Source organism: Haliotis cracherodii, unplaced genomic scaffold, assembly GCF_022045235.1.
Source record: "Haliotis cracherodii isolate W230 unplaced genomic scaffold, xgHalCrac1.p SCAF_8, whole genome shotgun sequence".
Taxonomy (NCBI): domain Eukaryota; kingdom Metazoa; phylum Mollusca; class Gastropoda; order Lepetellida; family Haliotidae; genus Haliotis; species Haliotis cracherodii.
Window position 1 is genome coordinate 37,274,112 of NW_027266341.1, and position 22,146 is coordinate 37,296,257.

A 22,146-nucleotide genomic window follows, 5' to 3' on the forward strand; every position below is an offset into this window, starting at 1 on the left:
AGTGCCATACAGAACGTTCCTGGGCAAGCAATTGCCGCTGAAAGGGTACTGATCTTAATCAATTCCCCGCTCCCCTATTTCTTGCCCTATAAAAATCCACCAGATCAGATAACATTCATTCGTTATTGAATTGCTACCACATGCCAAGACTGATAAGAAATCAACGACACCAAGCCCTTGGACGATTGCAAGCTGGACAAACCTCGACAAGTGGCCAATGCATTTCAAGTCCACGTAAGGACCACATACAGGCTCCAGCAACGGTACCAGACCACCAACACTACAGCCAGACACTAGCCAGAATGAAGGAAATTTTGACGGACATCACTCCTGAGCAGCAGATCTACAATGCTGAACTCGACCAAGCTGACGTCGACACAGCAGCCACCATGCCTTCCTTTGCCAGTGTACAAGCCGCCTTGTACAGACATAGAGCCAAGTTGGTTCCGCCAGTTCCTGAATCCAGAGCCAACGTCAACCTGGAAGATCCATGGACCAAGTCAGAAGATGGCAGAGACTTCCTGTGACGGCGTAGATGACGGCGTAGATGACAGACTACTGGTGTTCGCAACCACTGAGATGTTGGAAATACAGAGTGAAGCTGACATCATGTTTGTGGATGGTACTTTCTTTCTTTGTCCTAGCTTGTGGTTGCAGGTGTACATTATTCATTGTCTGGTGGATGGCAAAATGTATCCTGTGGCATTTTCACTGCTCCCAAACAAGACCAAGCAGACTTATGTTAGATTATTTAGATTGTTGAAGGACATTGTTGGTGCAAGGACTGGTGTAGAACTTTCCCCAGATGTGATCCAGACACACTTTGAATAGGCTGTTATCAGTGCTGCCAGTGACAATCTCATTAAAATCAGATTCTAGTTTTCGCTATTGTTTAGCGGTAGCGAGAACTAAGATCTGATTTTAATGAGATTGTGTCAGTGAGATCTTCCCTGGCAGCTCAGTTCGGGGCTGTTTTTTTTCCAATATGCCCAAGCTTTGTGGCGTCAAGCTGCTGACAGAGGTCTTGTGCGAGAGTACATGAACAATCCTGCAGTACAGAGCCACGTCCGACGAGCTGCAGCTTTGCCTCTACTGCCACTGGATCAAGTCCAAGATGCTTGGATTGAAGTTATGGAGCAGTGTCCAGATGGTCAATAGATTTCCACCTTCAATGACTATGTAACAAGTACCTGGGTAGAAGACGACGACAGATTTCTCTGCAATATCTGGAACCAGAACACTGGACCTCGCTCCAACAACCACCTGGAGGGGTTTCCCAATGGACTAAAGAAGAGAATGCCCGGTCACATCCCAACATCTATCAGTTCATAAAGGAAATCAAGAAGATTGAGACAGCAGACGGCCGACGGGTCTTGGTGGTGCTGTTAAACGCAATGCACGTATTGACAGAGATAGATATGCCTAACTTGAGAGACTGAAGCTACACCTCGCAGCTGGACGAAAAACTGTGATGCAGTTGGACACTTGGTGAAATTACAGTAATTGTTATGTGACTGATGAATTAGTGAATCACACATGTACTTGATTAACTTATGTGACTGATCTTCATGATGATGATATTGATGTATGTTGAATATATGACCTTATTAAAGTATAAATCATCAGTGCTAGAGTTTATTTTCTTTAGTTGTTGAAATATATGAAGTATACCTCATGAGTGTAAGAGTTCAGTTTTCTAAAGGTATAACAGCATTTATGTGATGTGCAGTCAACCCTAAATTTGTTTTAATAAGGGCGTAGGCGAAATGGGGTGTAGGCGATATGAGGTCAGGCCTATAGTTTTTGTTGGTTACAAGCTGTCTGATGGGGCATCTGGCTAATTCGAGGACACACGTTTGGGTATCAAAATATGTTTCATGTTTAGATTATCATATATGACACAAACACTACATTATATAAACAGCTGTTATTTTTATCAATATAAAGGGAGGTTCGCAGTCTTATATTATGGGGGTGGGGGACAACATGTGGCACCCTTTACCTGAACTTGAAGATGTCATTTCATTTCATATATCACCCGTGAAGTTTCGGGATAGAATTTGGATTTAGCAACCCATGCTTGTTCTGCGTTTATTTGTTCTACAGGATTGTCGGGCCCAGACTCGATTTACAGACCGCCTTCATGTAGCTTGAATATTGCGGAGTTAAATAAACAAAAAACAAATCATTTCACATGTTCAGAAAAAATAAGCCTTGATGAAAGTAATTGTTACGTTAAACAAGAAACAAATATGTGAATATACCAGTTATAGATAATGACTCGAATTACGTTTGCTTGTGCAAACAGATTAATTGTCCATGGATTAGGTGATAAACATTTAAAGGTCCGTCCCTCCCTCACTCACGTCCTTCCTTTTTCACTTGTGTGAGGTGTGGACTGTAGGTTTGATGAACACGCGCACATTTCAAGTAAAAAAAGTTTTTTTCTGAGTTAAACATACTTTTTGTGTCCTCATCAATCATAACGTATGTTTCATTTGTTTGAATACATACGTTTTTTATATGGGGCCGTTTTCGCGACCATTTTCGGCACACCGGGGCCGTTTTAGGCATAACTCATCATTTTTCTGGTAATATTTTTGTGGAGTGTCGTCCGTGTTATTATTTAATTTGACTGAAACTATAATGTGAATGGTCGCTTGCAAAGTGGTTTTGACTTTAATTTTCCACGACTGTTTTGGTGAGTGGTCGTATGCTTCCTTATATAATATACAAGGAATTCTTTGTTTTTACATTTCACAAATAAAACGATGTAACTGGAAACTGGCACGTCACTGCCGGATGTCAATCGTGTACATGTACATGTATTTGAATCTGAAAATTGTTTAAAGGTACGCACCTTGTGATATTTGTCAATATTCAATACCACACAATAACCTAATCATCTGTTATTGTTTTAGTTTCAACAGAAGTTCCTTTTGGGGACGCTTTAACTGAATGAGTTGTGTGGAAAATAGTCTTAGTTTTGATAATGTCCAGGAATTGTGGGTAACAGGAAGTTTAGACTGTCTGCGTTGACAGTGAAAATATTTAGGAAAATTATGAATGTTGTGGATTATTCTCCCTGTGTAGGGGCATGTACATCAAAATACAGATAGAACTATTCATGATTTAAAGTTTGTCAACACTTTGACGTGCTGACATATGCTTACACGCAGGACAATCGTTGAAATGTCACATTGGAACAACTGGTGGTGAACCAGAAAACGTAAACAACGGACGGACTATGAATATGGCTGCAGGAAAGTTAAATAGTCAAGATAAGAAGGACTTGGAGAAATTCACAAAGTTTTTCATTTTCAAAAGCCTTCAAATCATCGTTCAATCAAGACTCGGCGAAAAGATCAGGACCAAGTCAAAACCATTTTCATCAGGCGCAGACTGGGTATGTACCAGCCTGGAATTGTGTGTCATCCACCAGCTGTAAACTGAAGAAATTAAAAAATAGCTTAAAAACTAAGAATTTGTTACACTGATACTGATTTTTATAAACATATTCCGACACACTGAAAAAACCCAAGTAATAAGAACCTGTTTTCCTTTTTCACAATGTTTACCTTGGAGTTGACTAAATTATAAATTAATGTTGAAACCTGGTAAACTAACCAACATTTTCCTGGGAGGCCAGTTGTTATTGTAGTTACCCAGTTAATTGCAGTATGATTTCTACATAATGATGATAATGATGCTTATGTATTTTCACATGCTTTATGCCGGTCAGGAGATGTTTTGAAATGTTTTCTGCAAGTATCCATGACAATGGACATGATATGACCTACCAAAGAGCCATGTTGTAGGACAAGGACTAACTATTCGAGTGTATCAGTTATAAGTTAATTTCTCAAATATACCAAGTTAAATAGCGCTTATCTGAACTTAGCGGAAGCAGTCATAAAACTCCAAATGACTATACCAAGTTGGTAATCATGATACAGATCTATATATATTTCAAACTAAACAAATCCTGCTTGATATTTTTACGCTTCACAAATCAACCAGGTTAACAATTAGCCAACACAGTCAATAAGTATTTGATGAGTAAAAATATGAAATCTAGTATATGGATGTTGTAACTACCAGATGACATTTTCTTTGCATATTCAGCATGTTCAGCTGCTCTGTGTCATTTAAGCCACATGTATCTGTTTAAAAAAGTGTTTTATTTTACAATTGCATCTCTACTTAGTCATTGTGTGTGTCAGTTTAGTGACGTTCTTTTCTCTGGCAATAAGTTATGGTCAACCTCAAAATACTGGTAGAGCTACTGTCATGACTATAAAGTGTCAAAATCTTAGCAATGGCATGTAGGGTTGTATGTAGGCATGGTAAGCATGGTAAGTTGGTGTAATATGTTTATTTATGTTTGTTAAACTGTTCAACTTAAACTGTAACACAAAAATTTAAGCTATTGTGTTTATCATTCATGTATGACCCTAAGGACAAGTGCTGATGTAGTATAACCCTGATAAACATGATAAAGTGGAACATCAAAGATTTATGAAATTACATTTGTTTACCAACACAAAAAACATGTTCACATTACTTGCATAAAGTAACATCACTTCCGAAGTGTTCAGCTAAACTTGCTGAATGTATATTTTTATGTTCAAAATGCCATATATATTTTTAGACTTTACTTGCTGTTATGATCATGCACAATTCTTACTTTCTAAGTGAAATTCTGTTAAAAAAACATGTTATATGCATACTTTTCGTAACTGCATATTTTGTTTTAACAAATATTTTTTTCAGTGAGGAAATACACCCACATCCAAGACTTGAATTTAGTGAAATCATTTACATTTTCATTTCAGTTCAATCTTGCCATAAGGGACATCCCAGAAGTACACTCTGAAGCAAAGAAGGTATTGTCTGGCCAGCAGTCTATGCTGGGTCAGGATGTGTGTGTGGAGATATCCCTGCGAACGGCAGAGGGCGACACCATGGTCTTAGAGACGTGGTACATCACCCTCAACAAGGAACAGTGTGAACCAGGTGTCAAGGTCTCCTACACCGTCTACAACAGGATGGGCATAGCTTTAAAATCGTTATTCTCAGTTTCTCGTGTTCCTCCTGCCTACAGGTTAGCGAGGAGACAGAGTGCCAATGGAGGAGGAGATTATGTCATATGCTACAGAATCTATCTCGGAGATCCACAGTTCTTTCAGTTGGGTGATGGGTACCAGTCTACTAAGGTTGGAGCAATTCCTACGCCGGTAGGGACAATCTTGCTGAATTTGGCATACCGGACGAAGCTGCTCATTTCTCCACACAAAACTACCAAGGATTTACCTTTTGAAGTTAAGGATGATCATTTCAAGAGAGATGCCAGCCCAAAACTACCGACAACACCTAAACCCTGCAGTTTAGGTTTTAGAAGGTAATCTTGAATATCAGTACTATTACAAAGTTTATCTGTATTGTCATTGGTCAAGAAAGGGTCACAGGACTTTCCTGAAAACACGGTATTGCCCTGAGACCCCCCCTGCTGGGCAGCGACCAAAACTTATTTTGCCCTGTGTGATTAAGCCAATAGACTCAAAGGAGAGAAATATCAGCCAATCAGAGAGAGCGTAATGCAAGGCTTGTGCATCATCTCCGGTGTCTTCCCGTAACATCTGATTCAAATTTGAATAACATGATAACAGTTATTGGCCATATAGTCTTGAGGTCAGTCAGTGTCATGTTTTATGGACCAAAGAAATAAATATTGATATCAGTCTCTTGAGTCTATAAAACATGATATGGCACTCAAGAATGGTGATAAAACTGACCAACAATACAAGATTGGAAGAAATTCATGGAAGGATGTGTTTTCTGAATTTCCAAAAGTGAAAACTTTCATGTGTTTAGGTAAAATAATTTTGAGTGTTACTCATTCAAACAGCTGAAGTATGTTTTGGTGCTTGCATAGACATGATAGAATTTCATTCTTTTGATTATGAATGTATAAGTATGAACAATGATAAAGCCCAAAGTTTAAAGATTGAATTATAGTAAAACTAATTTTTCACCTTTGGGATTGCACATGGTTACAGTGTGTGACCTGCCTGATCGTGTGCCAGCTTACCCCAGCATTACATAATCATGATCATAAAGCTGTTATTATAATTTGGTGTGATGCTAAACATTCAATCATTCACCATTTTGATTCTTATATAAAACTAATAACCCACATTTCAGAAGAAAGCAGGCTCCTTACAGAGTTGTATGAAGTCCATTTCATTCTTTTCTCAGGAACAGCACCTCTGATGAGCTCCTGAACGTGGGCCTGGACAGACAAGACCTGTGTTCCACCATGTTCTCTACCAGCCCCTCATCCGACCTCAACATCAATGAGTGCGGAATGGCCCTCAACACTCAGCCACTTTGTATAATCAATGAAAAGTCAACAGAAGACAAGGATGACCATCGACCCAGGAGGTTAGCAAGTTACATGACCTGCTCAGGGACCAATATTCCACCCCAAATCTGAAACAAATGTCTGTACAACATTTGAAAAGTAATGTATGTTTTTTTCCTAATTAGCCTGACAAGGGCACTTAGGAATCCTAGATAAATTCCTGCCTGTTTCTCCTTAATTCTAGTTATGTTACATATACCATGAGTGCGAAATGAGTTCATGTTGTCTATTTTTGTTTGGTAGAATGTATTTGCAATTATAGCTAATCCCAGATATGAGAATTGATGTCTAACCGTTTTCCCTGCAGCGTTCCAGAGAAGGGTTCAAACAGCTTCACAGAGCTGCAGAGGGTGGGGGCGTTTGCAACACACCGCAGCATGAAGGACTTGAAAACTGACATGGAAGAGATCCCCTTCTTCAGCCTCCTGGCTCCGACCAAACCTGCAGAAATACCACCACCGCCACCACCACCAATAGAGAAACTCAAATCCTCCATCACATCTGGAGAGACAGACAACATGGAAACCACAACCAACTCGGCTGGAAGTGATATTAACAAGAGCAATAGCAGCGATGCTTCAGCACCAGATGATTTTGTTATGGTGGAATTGGTATGGTGATTCTGAGATGTTTTCCTATTTTTGCATGTTTAGTTTTGTTCATGGAAAGGTCAGCTTTCAAAGGGCGATGTCCACTTACAAAGAGGAATCTCCTGACATGATTACTGTTTAGAATAGGTCTCCAGGAACCTATGCTGGTCACAAGAGACGACTACGTGGATAAGGTGGTCTTGCTCATTGTACACAATACACTGGATTATTCCTCATAGTATCATTTACTAGGATTGTCTGTCTAGACTCATCTTCCAAGACAAGAGAATTAACTGACTTTAAAAGTCCAGTTTCCACCCTTGCCGAACTAGGCTGGTATTATGGAGTTACATTTTGGCTGGGCTAACGAGTCTATGCATAGTCCCCAAAAAATCGCGCACAGAAATCGAAATCCGGTTCGTAAACTGTCGTGCAGATTTCAGTCGATTGCAGGAATTGCAAAGCATGTGCACCGCCAACTCGTTGTCAGCAGATATTTTCCAAATCTTTTCATGTTTTTAATCAAGGTACTGACGTGATTTGATGCATTTCGCGATGTAAGACCTGTTTTATCACAATATAGATCTAGATTATCGATCGCCACCATTTTGTGTGAAGCAAACACAAGTGATACGAGAAGTGGAATTTGATTGGTCCATAGGACAGGCTTAGAAGGGACATAACTAGTAATAGCCACTGGTGGCGCTACGATCGAGCCCAGTAATTCCAGCCACGTTCGGCAAGGGTGGAAACTGGATTTTTAAAGTCAGTTATCTCTATTGCCTCGGGAAGATGGTCTAGACTCAATTATGTAGAGACCGACATATGGCTTGAATAGAACAACAAGCACATACAGGTGGATATAAATAAAGTCAATACAGGTTCCTGTGTTTTTAGCTCCAAAGAGATAACTAGGCACAAATTTGGAAATGATGAGTCAGTCATTCATTTAATATTGAAAACAGAAAATTCTTTTGGTTTGCCATATTTTTTCACTTATCCTGTCGCAACCATATGCAATATTCCTTCTTGCTCGATCATTAAACTGTAGAACATTCATATGAACGTACCCACCAACCACCTCTCTCCGAGCTTGTACTACTGGTCAGCTTTTCTTCATTGCCCAACATGGACAGACATGTTTCTGATACACTCCTGGTTTACGATTGGAATAAGACTTTGGTTGTCATTTTAATTTGCTAATCTGGGGACCCATGCTTGCCATAAAAAGGCAACTATAAGAGGCAATTAACGGGATCGGGTGGTCAGGCTCGCTGACTTGGTAAATGCATGTCATCGTATCCCATATGCTTGGATCTATGTTCATGGTTTCAATCACTGGATTGTCTGGCCCAGACTCGATTATTTACAGACCGCCATCATATAGCTTTGATAATGCTGAGTGTTAACAAAATGTTAACCTGAGATTTATCCTTTGTGTAACATTAATCAGTGGTGCCTGGCTGTAAAGAACTAACTAAACGTCTACTTATATTCCTCACTGTGTTCTCCAATACGTGTCATGTTCCATTCACTATTATGATGGTGTTTTGTGTCCTTGTTATCGACCACTTCTGATGTAAATGTAAGTTTCACGTTGACACAAGGTTTCCACCTTGGTGTAATTCTGCATGTGAAGGCTCTGTTTTGGTATACCACAGTCATGTTTCCCTTGCTATAACGCAGGGTCAGTTGCGTTTTGTTAAATGTTCTATACTAATTTCTCATTATATTGTACATATTGAAAAAACAAGGCACGTTTAGGTCATCTCCGAGCCAGTGTCAAGGATCAACAAGGACCTATCTTGTCCTTTCCGCAAGTGCACAAGTTTTAAAAAGTCAAAAGAACAGGTGCCTTGTGCAAGACTACAGCAAGGCCAGCGAGATCACAGTCGCCATCTCCTGAGTCTTGAAGCAAGTGCACCTTTTCCCTAGGGCCTCCTCTTGTACTTTGGCGCCCAGTGTTGCTGCCTCTGCCACAGATTAGCAGCTGCTTTTAGCATCCAAAGATAGGCTATTTTGGATTGTCGACATGCTCAAAGTTGAACCTGTCCCTCTACCATCGGCTAAATGCTTCTTTGCCCCGAAGGTTCCAACACCTACTTGCACAGTTCACGTGCATACCATAGTTGAAAGTATACCAGCACTTCTGCAGCAGGCAGGATGAGGTCACGCTCAAGGGTTTGCTTCCGAAGCCTGCAATCATACCAACCTGATTGAAGGTGATTGGGATTTCTTTTCCCACCTCAGCAACCCAACAATGCCGATCATGTGGACAATGCCAATACTTTGGAAAGCTCTGCTTCACCACAGCTAAGATTAATGATAGGTCCCTGTTGTTTGTTGACTCACCTGTCACTCCTGCCATTGTCTCTCATAACCACCTCCATGCAAGCATTGATGGCCAGAACTTGTCTGCCGAAGACAGGCTTTCATGGGAACTTCTCTTGTCTTTGGAACATATCATTTGCCTTCTGCAGGATCTGGCTCAACCTCTCATGCAGGCGACGGGCTCCTACCTCATGCGCCAGGCTTGTGTTGAGGAGAAAGGGTGGTGCCCATCTTGTTTGAGCTTTTATGTTTACCTTGGTCGTCCGTGAAACATTTTAACAATCCTTTTTAGGAGGTTTATGAGAAGTCTTTGTCCTCCACCCAGGCCAAAGCTACAGTTCAGACCAGGTACCCAGTATACACAGAGGATGCCCTATCAGCCCAAGGCTGCCTCTGTCGGGTCCAACCATCGACACAGGCCTCATCTTCTCAGTCCTCTAAGACCAGACCACTCTCAGCCCAATAGAGACAACAGAGCTCCTGCTCCATTTGCCCTTACGCCAGGATTTTATAGCTGCTTCTTGCTGGTTCCAAAGAAAAATTGGTTGAAGCTGCAAATGATTCACAGTCTGCATATAGTCAATCGCAGCTTTTTGAACAAGCCTCCATGGTTTCGGATGGTTACGCTGCTGCTGCCTTGGACTGCCATTCCACATGAGTATCGGTATATGAAGCTGAGCCAGCAATATTGTAGTTCTGTCTGCTGTGAGATTTGTCCTTGAGAGGGAAAAGTGACAATATTTTGTGCTGTTAAGATTCAAACAACTAGAGCCAAAAGACTAAACAGCTAATATAAACTTAGCTTAAATTCATTTTTATGTGACTGACTGCTCTATCTTTGATAGATAGAATACAGATACAAAAATATAGCAAAGAATTAGCAACCATTAACGACTGTTTTGTATGTGTGAACAATGCACCAGTACAGCTACTTTGTGTGAAATGTTGACACAGAGATGGGAGATTCCAAACGTTGCAGACCAGTCATGCTTGAAAATGTTTTACAAACAACATAACTTAAACAGTGACAAGATTGGTTTTTATTTTTATTGCATTGTTTGTTTGGCATCCTTGCTTGACAACGGTGTGAGCATCTATAACAAAACGTTGCAATAGTAGTACAATTAAGAAGTTGTTATCCATAAATATTGTCTACTTTGTATTGGTACCGGGTATTATGAAAGTATATCTACTCACTCATTCACTATACTCCTTTCTTCTTCCTCCTCAGAAAACGCCATTTGCAGGAGCAGACGCCAACACTGACCTTGGCAAGTTCTACCGAGAGTGTCAGGGTGCACCAAATTTGAAGATGTTCGATGAGGAGGAGAGTGGATTTAACGAGACATTGGAAGTGGTCACAAACCAGCTGGCTCTGTTCGAGTCTGACATGAAGGGTTTTGATGAATTTGTTGATTCATTGAAAGACCAGGATTCTAGTGGGTAGACATCCCTGAGCACAAGCTGCTATACTGACCAAACGACACATGCTATGAAACACTGATAGTCCTAGACAATATGCCCCCTGTCTTGCATGGTGTAAACCACACTTTTCTCACTTATTTTCTTCCCTCAGAAAGAGAGTCAGAATAAACAGAAATAGTGTGTGTCTTTGACTGATTGCTTGATTTCCTTGAAAAGAAATTTAAATACAAATATCAACTTTTTAGGATATCTTTGGTTTTGGTCTACAGAATTTATTTTTTTTCAAAATTCTTTCATGTGGTGCAACTCTGAAAATCCAGTATCGTTTACAATAAAAATGTTTAGATAAAACATCCCAGATTGACAATTCAGATCGATATGTCCTCATAGAGCTGTCCCCTACAGTGATGGTCCAGAAGATGGGTTTTCCCAAGCGTCAGGTTCTCAGTGTGTGTGGAGTATGTTGCGTAATGAAACTTAGTGCTAGGAGCAGACAAGGAGGGACTGCGTACATTCAGTGTACACTTATCATACTCATAGAGAGGCATTTTCTTATTTTTTGCATTTTACCATCACTGTAGCTAGGTGTTTAGCTTGGAGTAGCAAAGTTACTGTCATGACCATCTAATTACATATGATATTGGATGATCAAAATTTACAGTGGAACATTGTGGAGAGGATGGAATCCACTACGAATGAGAGCAACTATCCAATCCATTGCGAAAAATCATTATTTATTCTAAAAATAACCCTGTTGGGATGCCCAGTTCGAACTGCTCCCCAGCAATCTACGCTGGTCCGGAGAGGTGTTTTACTGAATTGGATGATCAGGCTTGGTGACTTGGTTGATTGCATGTCATCATACCCCGACGGTGTGGATTGTTGCTAACAATATCAATCGCTGGATTGTCAGGCCCAGACTTGATTATTTACAAGCCGCTGTCATATAGCTGGAAAATTGCTAAGTGCGGCATTAAACAACAAACAAACAAAAATTCTGAAAATATAACTCACTGAAAACAATTCTCCTCAATGATAAACTGAAATTTTGTTTCCGTTATAAAAACTACTTTCCTATAAAATTGTCAGGCTAACTGTGACATAGTCTTTGATATTCCTTCATGGAATGTGGATTGGTTTTCACATCTGGAAATGGAGGTATAAATTGCTTGACCTGTGTCTGAATGTTGTCACATGTGATAAAGCTTTGAACTGCAGCTAAATACAATATTGCTGCGTACTACTTGCCAATAATGCAATGTGTGTAAAGTGTCTATAAGTGTAAATATCAACACCTCCATATAATGGAATGTATTTGTGTTGTGTATGTTATGCTGCTGTTATAAATGTTTATTTTTAAACATAGCCTCACACTATGCATTTCTTCTTTTATCTTCGATCCTATATGGAAACATGGTTGAACAGAGTTACCAGCCCAACAATCCATCCCAGCATCACTATGGTCACCTCCCAAACAAATGGGTCACGAATATAATCCCAAGCATATCGACCGACACATTGTGATCACATGCCTCGTTAGTCGGTTACTTCATTCTCTGGTCACCATGGTGACGTGTTGGATTAGAGAATACATTTTGTTTCTCAACGTAAACCATATACTTGGCACAGCAATTTTTATACCACAATAAGCAGAATGGGAAAGAAGAAGAAAAAAAGGCAACAGATAATCTGCAAAAATGTGTAGTGTGAGATAGGATAAATATATAAATATACAGTGTATTGGATATTCTCCAATTCTGACTCAGAAGTAAAAAGAGATTGGTTTATGTGAATGAGAATGACTATTCAAGATTTCAATCAACTGATAAACATGTCTTACATAATACATGTACATCTTCCTAAACGTATATGACTATGACATTAACATGATGGGCGTTATTTTTTAGCTTCTTGCACACCAGCAAAAGTTTTTAAATTATTTGCAGACAATAAAACAATTATCCATACTTAGTAGCATACTCAAGAAGAAATATGACCCCCACAAACATTTCAGAAGTCATTGTAAGGGAGACCATTGTTTTCTGTTTTACAGTCTAGCTTGAAACATACTTAGTTATTCAGATGTGATATATATCTATAGATAAGTATGCTATTTTCCAGTGTCTCAGTGCCGACATAATCAGGAAGTATAGCATATATGAAAGAAACCGTTCACAAATAGCCAAAGACTGAAACGTTTTGTATGCTTCCCTTTGTCTTGTTCATATTGTAAGTATTTAATCACTGATCAGAACGGCTGACATTCCAAATCCATTATTTCCAAAATACTTGACTCTTGTGAGAATAGAAAGTTTTAAACAGGAAATTAAGTCTTTTAGCACAATTTTTCTCCATGTCTCCAAGTAATGCTACTTAATACTGCAGTAAGATCTTGCTAGCGTCAACCTCATTAACACAGTTTATCCCTTAATAAGAGCAGGAGCCCAGTTATAGTTGGGTTTCCAGAATGAAACGCAAAGTGTGGTCCCCAAATGCAGGGGATGATATGATACCATATTTGCTGGAATAAGCACCCCCTGACAAACTTTTACACCAATCTGTAAGGAATTTATATAAACCTCCCCTGCTAAGGTCGACTGTACATGACAGTATATAGTTTCTTGTGTATACAGCGATGTAGAAGGGATATATATATGCCTAGTAACTATAAAAAAAAACAAGTTAGTTTCACCAACGTTGGAACTGAGATTGTTTACTACTGCTCAGACAACACATTTCACTTGTTTATGATTTTAATTAGTGTCCCCCGTTGTCTGTTTACTAAAGCCTTGTGGCACTTATTACAGCAAATACATTAATGTCAGTGGTGGTAAAGGACCACCAGTAGCCAGTAGTCTAATCCAGTTATAAAATTTGTGGAATGTAAAACATAAATTGGAGACTTATAAAAATACTTGTGAAGACCTGCTTCTCATTAAGTCTAGATTGACAGTTCCTTGTAATGTCAGGAGAGAGTTCCTGATAAAGTATTGAGACAATATATGGTAAAGTCTTGAGACAGTTCCTGTTAAGGTCTGGAGACAGTTCCTGACCTGACTTGTATTTTGTGAGCTGTCAGTACCCCTGAATGAGTTTACCGTGAGTTTACCGTGATGTGAAGTGTATGAGCTTGGCTTCAAGTATCATATTACTGGTAACTGTTGTCGTGTTATTAACTGGCAAATGGCAACAATTATCTCCCAACTTGCTCAGCATTACTCCTGGCCATTCGATGTGTGTGTCGAACCTATGTACAGATTTAGTAGGAAGGAGACACATTGTATATTTTTGAACTTCCACAGTTTGAAACTACATTGCAATAATATATCATGCAAATGTTGACTCTTTAATGCTTTAAAAAACTATTCAAAGAGTTCATGTTGGTTTTATTCCCATGATTGTGTAGTATGGTATTTATTGTGTACATGTTACATTTTTGATTGTGTCATCTAGTTGGATTCATTTGTAAATATTCAATGTGTTTAATGAATGTTTAAATGTTCAGTTGCCAGTACACCTGATTTCAGACAAGACCTATGTGAATGTCACTTTTTGAAAACTTATGACAACCCATATAGCTAGTCTTTTGGAGTTTAACGACCGTTACAGATTAGATCTGTTTTGCAGTTTATATGTTATATGCATGTTCATGCATTTCAGAGGCAAGATCAAAAGTGCACCAGTTTCTACTTTTTAAACTATAAATTGTGATATATATAATTTGACTACAAAATTCATTTCATGTGTCCCTCTGCCGTGATATTGCTGAAATATTGCTAACAGCGGCGTAAAACCTAACTCATTGAGTTGTTAAAAATATAAACAATGCATATTTCTTCACTTGGTAAACCCACCAACCCTATAACATTGCACTGCTCTTGGCCAACTCCACACAGGGCTGTCCTGCTCCCTACCATCATAATGGCACGCTTCTTGTGTTTCCATCTCCATCCAAACTGATTCTTTTGATCATCTATGCCTACAAATGTATTCTGGTTGCTAGCAGTTAGATGGAACCATTTCATTAATGCCCACTAGATTTATTTTCTAATGTAATATATTATGTTTGGTATTTTTCTCAATAAATAGTACATAGAATAGAAATAGGAAAGTTTTGAGCTTGCACCTGAAAGATCGATCATTATGATATTGATGAAAATACTTATATTTGACAAAATTCATTTTGGTAATTTCTTAGAAGTGTGTCATCATAAGACACATTCAAGGGAGATAATTCTCATAAGGCTCTTGAAACCTAATGCACTGGTGTCCATGGTATTCTGTCTGAAGTTTGTGTAACATCAGTTCTTTTAAGGATTATTTCATTTTCTAATATTTTGCGACATAACAATCTAATGTTAATCTCATACATCTGTCATTGATACATATCTGTATTTATTTTCTTTGTAATTAGTGAATCAACTTCTACATTTTGAATATGAACTTGTCGTTGTACCCACTTCTTCCGACCTAGGGTTGCTTGATACAATGAAATCCACATATTATTTGCCGTTAAGAAATATTTTGGGCCTTATGCACAGCCTTTCCCTGGAGAACGTCCCTGCAAGACAGTATTATGTTTTTGTTTAAAGACCAACACTAAAACACCAGTAGCACACCATCTCACACTGTATACATCAGACCACCGTAACATTTTAAAAGGCATTATTTGAGAAGAACTTGTTTATATTTTTCAGTAAGAAATGTAATCAAGAAAATAGAACTGATTTAACATGGGAATTCCAGGTAAGAATACAGGTCTCCAAAAACCTATGCTGATCATAAGAGACGACTATATGGTTTGGATGGTCGGGCTTGCGAACTTGGTTGATTGCATATTGTATTCTAATTGCACAGATCTACACTCATGATGTCAATCAATGGATTGTCTTGTCTGGACTCAATTATTTACAGACTTCAGTCATATACCTGGAATAATGCTGAGTGCTGCGTTAAACAACAAACATACAAACCAAAACACATTTAATGAGCATATCAAAGGAGAGGACATGGTTGACCATGGCTGACCAATGTTCTCTGCAGATATAAATCCGTGAATGATGTATGCCAGGATCCTATCACTGGTTCATATGGAGAAACATTAAATGATTATGGGACTTAATTCTTCAACTCAATGTGGATTCCATATAAGATAGGGCAGTCGGGTAGCCTAGTGGTTAAAGCCTTCACTCGTCGCGCCAAATACCCGGGTTTGATTCCCGACATGGGTACGATGTGTGAAGCCCATTTCTGGTGTCCCCCACCGTGATATTGCTGGAATATCGCTAAAAGTGGTGTAAAACCATACTTACTCACTCACTCCATATAAGATATATATTCATAGATGTAGAAGTTGATAGTTGATTCCTACATGTAACACATCAGCCTGATCTGTTTTTTGTAAATATATGTGCTTCAACAGATTGATCGTCCATGTGCTGAGGGTGTTGAGATGAATGTTAGCTTGTTTGAATGAGTGAGACCGGAGAGCAGTTCAATATTCTACTGTAAGGAATTATTTGAAATTCTGTTTTGTTGAAAAATTTGAAAGTAACACTTCAAAGGGCAGATATGTTTGTTATATCTGGCATAACATTGTTGTGAAGAACGGACTTTCAAGTCTGTTATTGACATTTTCTTGTTCAGCAATGAATGGGTACTGATGGGATGGGATGGTAAATTGTGACTGTCAAACTTGTTGCATCTCACACGAAGCTTGGGTTGTCTACACCCCAGGAGCTGAGATTAAAATTTGACTGCCCTCTGATAAATTGATGATTGTGTGTTTTGAGCATACATCATGTACATGAGGATGCAGTTTTGCACTATATAAGCAGCTTTGATAAGTTGAAGAAACTGCGATTATTTAAGTTTGCACTAGTCAGAAATTTTGTACAATTTTGTGATCTCTAATATGTTAATATGGTTATCGAAAAGTTGTAAATATATGAAATAGGTTTTATGTCAGAATCTGCTGTTTGTTTGATTTACATTTTATCATGTTTTGTTATGTTTTCATTAGTTACTACTGAGATTTATCAAATATGTTGTACATATTTGTGAAAAAAAAGAAAAGTGTTTATCTTTCTGTTTGCTACTTAAAAGATGTCATTGAAATGTTTGTTTCTTTCAACATACTTGTTAAGAGGTATGATATTGCTGTTCTATTTCAGTTATAGGTTTTTTTCCCCTTGTATCTGTTTTTGGTTCCAGCTGTTCAGAAGAATCTTTCTTTTTTGGTTTTGATCGATTGTATGAAAGCCTTTTAGGACCATTTGTTTTGTTTTTTGGGTTGTTTTTTTTCTTGAAATTTCAAGATACTATTTCAAAATTTCAAGATACATACTAAGTTGAAATTTCAAGATAATAAGTTGAAATTTTAATGTATGTATCTTGAAATTTCAGCTTGGTGTATTGAAATACTAAGTTGAAATTTCAAGAAGCAATGTTGAAATTTCAAGGCACTAAGTTAAGACAATTTGTTTTGATTTTTGGGTTAGTTTTTTTCTTGAAATTTCAAGATACTATGTTGAAATTTCAAGACACATACTAAATTGAAATTTCAAGATAAAAAATTAAGCTTGAAATTTCAAGAAAGAAAATAAAAAACAAATGGCCCTAAAAGGCTTTTATGCAGCTGTGACTGCTGGTAAGAGTTCACAGACGGTAGCCAATTTGTTGCAGGCAGCAATTGGACGACACTAAACTTAGCATTCATTTGGTCTCGGTATTGAATGAAAATAAATATCTGACAGTATGAAGTTTGTGAACCTAAAATCAAAATCGAGGTCTTGACATATCTACTTTTTGTTTACATTCATAATGAAGGATGGTATATATGCACACCATCAAACTGATACGGTACATATCTTTACCTCTTCTATTGGCACCCCTGTTGGATAAAAGCACTGTGCTTGCTGTGCAAACCAACAATGGAACCAGTTTGTCAGAATCATTTTGTTACTGCAATGGCATCTAAATGTGGAGCAGGTACACCTCTCACTGACAGTGAGAACTTGCATCCACGTTGTGGACCATGGAACAAGGTACATGCACAAGGTCAGCTAATATTTGGACATGGCTAAAGATGCTACAGGGATGATCACCTACAAAGATGACATTCTTGGTAAAAGGGTCATGAGGTCAAGACAATATGTTTTGCTTTTACATATTTTGTGAAGAGGCAGGGAGAAAAATTTAAAGAATCTTAAAAGTGTTAATGTGAGAAAGAAATCATATTTTCAGTTTAACATTGCACTTCACTTATTTTTAAATTTGCAAATAAATGGGTAAATGAAACAAATTAACTTTATTTTGCTGACATTAATTTTTACCATGTTTTGATAAATAAGAGGATACATTTTTACATAATCGCACCACATCACATTGACAACGTGGTTGACCGAACTTCATCTACATCTTCCAAGGTTATTTCTCAACACTGAACCAAGGCATCATTCAGTAACAACTATTCCTTTCATTTATGTTTGTATTGTGGGTTAAATAATAATGGGTTGGATATTAATTTGTGTCTGCCAAACTTTTGTATTGTGTACAGCAACTGATTGTATATACGGGGAGTATGACATATTGTGTGCTTGAAGCTGTCATTGTGATGCACTGGGTGTTGCATTATCCAAATAAAATAACTTCCATCTTGATAGTCTTTGAGTTGAGTATTTTCCCTGGCACAGAGGAGGTATGGTTTTGCTTGAATGATCACAAGACAGTATGAATCAACCCTTTTCTGGGGTTTTGCGTGATGTTGCTGGAATACGGTTAAAAGCGGTAAAACCAGAGTCACTATCTCACTCATTCGCTGAAGTATTGTCCAGCGGTAAACCCCTCTGCCTTATCATCATACTGCCAAGTATTAACTTGTCTAAAACTGAATAACTTCATATAGTCTGAAATAATCCAAAGTGTCTGAACTTTAGTTCACTGGGTAGCAGTATCTGTAGAATGTCAACCAGTGACCATAATATGGGTGAGTGAGTGAGTTGGGTTTTATCACCGCTGTTAAAAGTATTACAGTTATATCGCGGTGTGTCCGCTTAATGTGGGAGGAAAGCCGAAGTGATGCAGGTCTCGGTCGTTAAACACTTCGGTGAAATCCACGAGCACAGGTATGGTGCTGACAAACCTAGAATCATCGGCAAATTGGGATTCGAACCCACAATCATGGGTTTCTGTTATGCCAAAGGGACACAACTCTGCACAGCGAATTGGGGACCTTAGACGACTGGGCCATCCATGCCCCCCTGAATTTTCTTAAGAATGTTTACCAGGGAGACTATGCAACATGATAACTTCTAAGAGTCTAGTTATTTAAATATATTAATGTATTTATCAAGATTCTCATTGTCCAAAACAGCAACAAAATTCCTCCACAGTGTAGCATCTTACCAGAGAGCAAAATGTCTGTGGTTTGATCGCCCTGGCTGTGTCATTCCAAAAGACATTAAAAGATGGTACTTGTTGTTACCCTGCCTGGTGCTTGGCATGAAGGTGATAAAGAGTGTTCACGTTAAGAGTCAGTATTATGTGTCGTATGTGGGTTATCTATGTAAAGCTGTCATGGTATATTGGTGGGCTAGCACTATGAAACCTGTAACAAGTCTGGACAAGTACAAGCAGCCACACGCACATGTTCATGCACATGGGGCGGTCAGTTAGCCTAGTGGTTAAAGCGTTTGCTCGTCACGCCGAAGACCCGTGTTCGATTCCCGACATGGGTACAATGTGTGAAGCCCATTTCTGGTGTCCCCCGCCGTGATATTGCTGGAATATTGCTAAAAGCGGCGTAAAACCATACTCACTCACTCACTCACTCACTCACTCACTCATGCACATGAAATAATTGGGGATGCGACGTGAAACCACATTTCAAAAGGATTACGGTTGTTGTGCAATTCTTTGTTTGTCGTACTTATTAAATACCTGGTCAAATTCATACCTTATTTTTAAGCTTATGTGTGTGTATACAATTTTTCATAAATGCATGATTGTAGTCCCCCTTTATAACACATTTTAACATTTTTTTAATAAGAAAACAATAATTTCTTAATAAGTGTTAATGTTTTAGCAACTGGACACAATAGTGGGCCTTTTGTATAATCTAAATTTCAAACATGCAATGACATTCTACTGATGATGTCTGCAGGGCCAACACCTTGCAACAAAGTTGCAATGCAATGTCATAGTTTTAAGAACACAGGATGCACATAGTTTTTGCAACAACGTGACAATGCAATGACATCAAAGTTTTAAGAACACAAGATGCACATAGTTTTCGCAACAACGTTACAATGCAATGACATCACAGTTTTAAGAACACAAGATGCACATAGTTTTCGCAACAACGTTAAAATGCAATGATATCACAGTTTTAAGAACACAAGATGCACATAGTTTTCGCAACAACGTTACAATGCAATGACATCACAGTTTTAAGAACACAAGATGCACATAGTTTTCGCAACAACGTTAAAATGCAATGACATCACAGTTTTAAAAACACAAGATGCACATAGTTTTCGCAACAACGTTACAATGCAATGACATCATACAATGCAATGACATCACAGTTTTAAGAACACAAGATGCACATAGTTTTCGCAACAACGTTACAATGCAATGACATCATACAATGCAATGACATCACAGTTTTAAGAACACAAGATGCACATAGTTTTCGCAACAACGTTACAATGCAATGACATCACAGTTTTAAAAACACAAGAAGCACATAGTTTTCGCAACAACATTACAATGCAATGACATCATACAATGCAATGACATCACAGTTTTAAGAACACAAGATGCACATAGTTTTCGCAACAACGTTACAATGCAATGACATCATACAATGCAATGACATCACAGTTTTAAGAACACAAGATGCACATAGTTTTCGCAACAACGTTACAATGCAATGACATCATACAATGCAATGACATCACAGTTTTAAGAACACAAGATGCACATAGTTTTCGCAACAACGTTACAATGCAATGACATCACAGTTTTAAAAACACAAGAAGCACATAGTTTTCGCAACAACATTACAATGCAATGACATCATACAATGCAATGACATCACAGTTTTAAGAACACAAGATGCACATAGTTTTCGCAACAACGTTACAATGCAATGACATCATACAATGCAATGACATCACAGTTTTAAGAACACAAGATGCACATAGTTTTCGCAACAACGTTACAATGCAATGACATCATACAATGCAATGACATCACAGTTTTAAGAACACAAGATGCACATAGTTTTCGCAACAACGTTACAATGCAATGACATCACAGTTTTAAAAACACAAGAAGCACATAGTTTTCGCAACAACGTTAAAATGCAATGACATCACAGTTTTAAGAACACAAGATGCACATAGTTTTCGCAACAATGTTACAATGCAATGACATCACAGTTTTAAGGACACAAGAAGCACATAGTTTTCGCAACAATGTTACAATGCAATGATGTCATAGTTTTAAGGACACAAGAAGCACATAGTTTTCGCAACAATGTTACAATGCAATGATGTCATAGTTTTAAGAACGCAAGATGCACATAGTTTTCACAACAACGTTACAATGCAATGATGCACAATAAGCAATGGTCGGCCTGTCATAAAAAGGTACCTTAGTTCACTTTTTCTTTGATATATATCTTTGGCTTATAGTGTCTCTTGACTGTATCCTACATATTGGTGATAGACTGGATCAACATGGAGCACTTTACACAACATTTGGAGCTCGGTTGTCTACACAAATATGGGGGCACGGGTGGCCCAGTCGTCTTAGGTGCGGCGATTCCCTGTGCAGAGTTGCGTCCCTTGGGCACAGAAACCTATGATTGTGGGTTCGAATCCCGGTTCGCCCAAATTATGTTTCTAGGTTTGTCAGCACGGTAAACTGGTAAACCTCTGAGACCTGCATCACTTCGGGCTATCCTCCCACATTAACCTGACATGCTGCGATATAACTGGAATACTTTTAACAGCGGCGTTAAACCCAACTCACTCACTCACTCAACACAAATATACTAATGGGAAAAGTAATTGCTTCACATTAAGAGGTGTAAAGTTGTGTAATTAAAAAAATAACATAATATTTGGTCATTCGTCTGATCTAATTTCTATCATAACAAATTCCTTGACAAACACCAAAACTGGAGACAGAGTGACACGCCTTAGAAAGGGGTTGTGTAACAACTCAATTAACAATGTCAGTATCAGGTGTGACCACGATTTGCGCTGATACAGGCAAGGAAGACACCATATGATTGAAAACAACCTGTGATGTTGTTCCAAATGTCAACCAAAGATTGGCCCACCTGAGCTAGCATGAGTGGCTGGT

General features: G+C 38.4%; 1 protein-coding gene across 1 annotated transcript; it reads left to right on the forward strand.

The window, feature by feature from the left end:
• The first annotated feature begins 3,017 nt into the window (after positions 1–3,017).
• On the forward strand, positions 3,018–17,123 carry LOC139449387 (autophagy-related protein 13-like). Its single transcript, XM_071230753.1, has 5 exons — positions 3,018–3,406; positions 4,836–5,401; positions 6,259–6,444; positions 6,732–7,035; positions 10,577–17,123. The coding sequence occupies exons 1-5, from the start codon at positions 3,248–3,250 to the stop codon at positions 10,790–10,792; spliced, it is 1,431 nt and encodes a 476-aa protein (XP_071086854.1). The 5' UTR covers positions 3,018–3,247; the 3' UTR covers positions 10,793–17,123.
• Positions 17,124–22,146: the final 5,023 nt, after the last annotated feature.

What these genes read in the sequence shown, in the direction of transcription:
- LOC139449387 (XM_071230753.1), top strand. Translation starts at nt 3,248, where the DNA reads ATGAATATGGCTGCAGGAAAGTTAAATAGTCAAGATAAGAAGGACTTG. An exon ending in TTTCATCAGGCGCAGACTGG is followed by an intron (nt 3,407 to 4,835) that starts GTATGTACCAGC and finishes TTTTCATTTCAG; the next exon opens with TTCAATCTTGCCATAAGGGA. An exon ending in ATTTTGTTATGGTGGAATTG is followed by an intron (nt 7,036 to 10,576) that starts GTATGGTGATTC and finishes CTTCCTCCTCAG; the next exon opens with AAAACGCCATTTGCAGGAGC.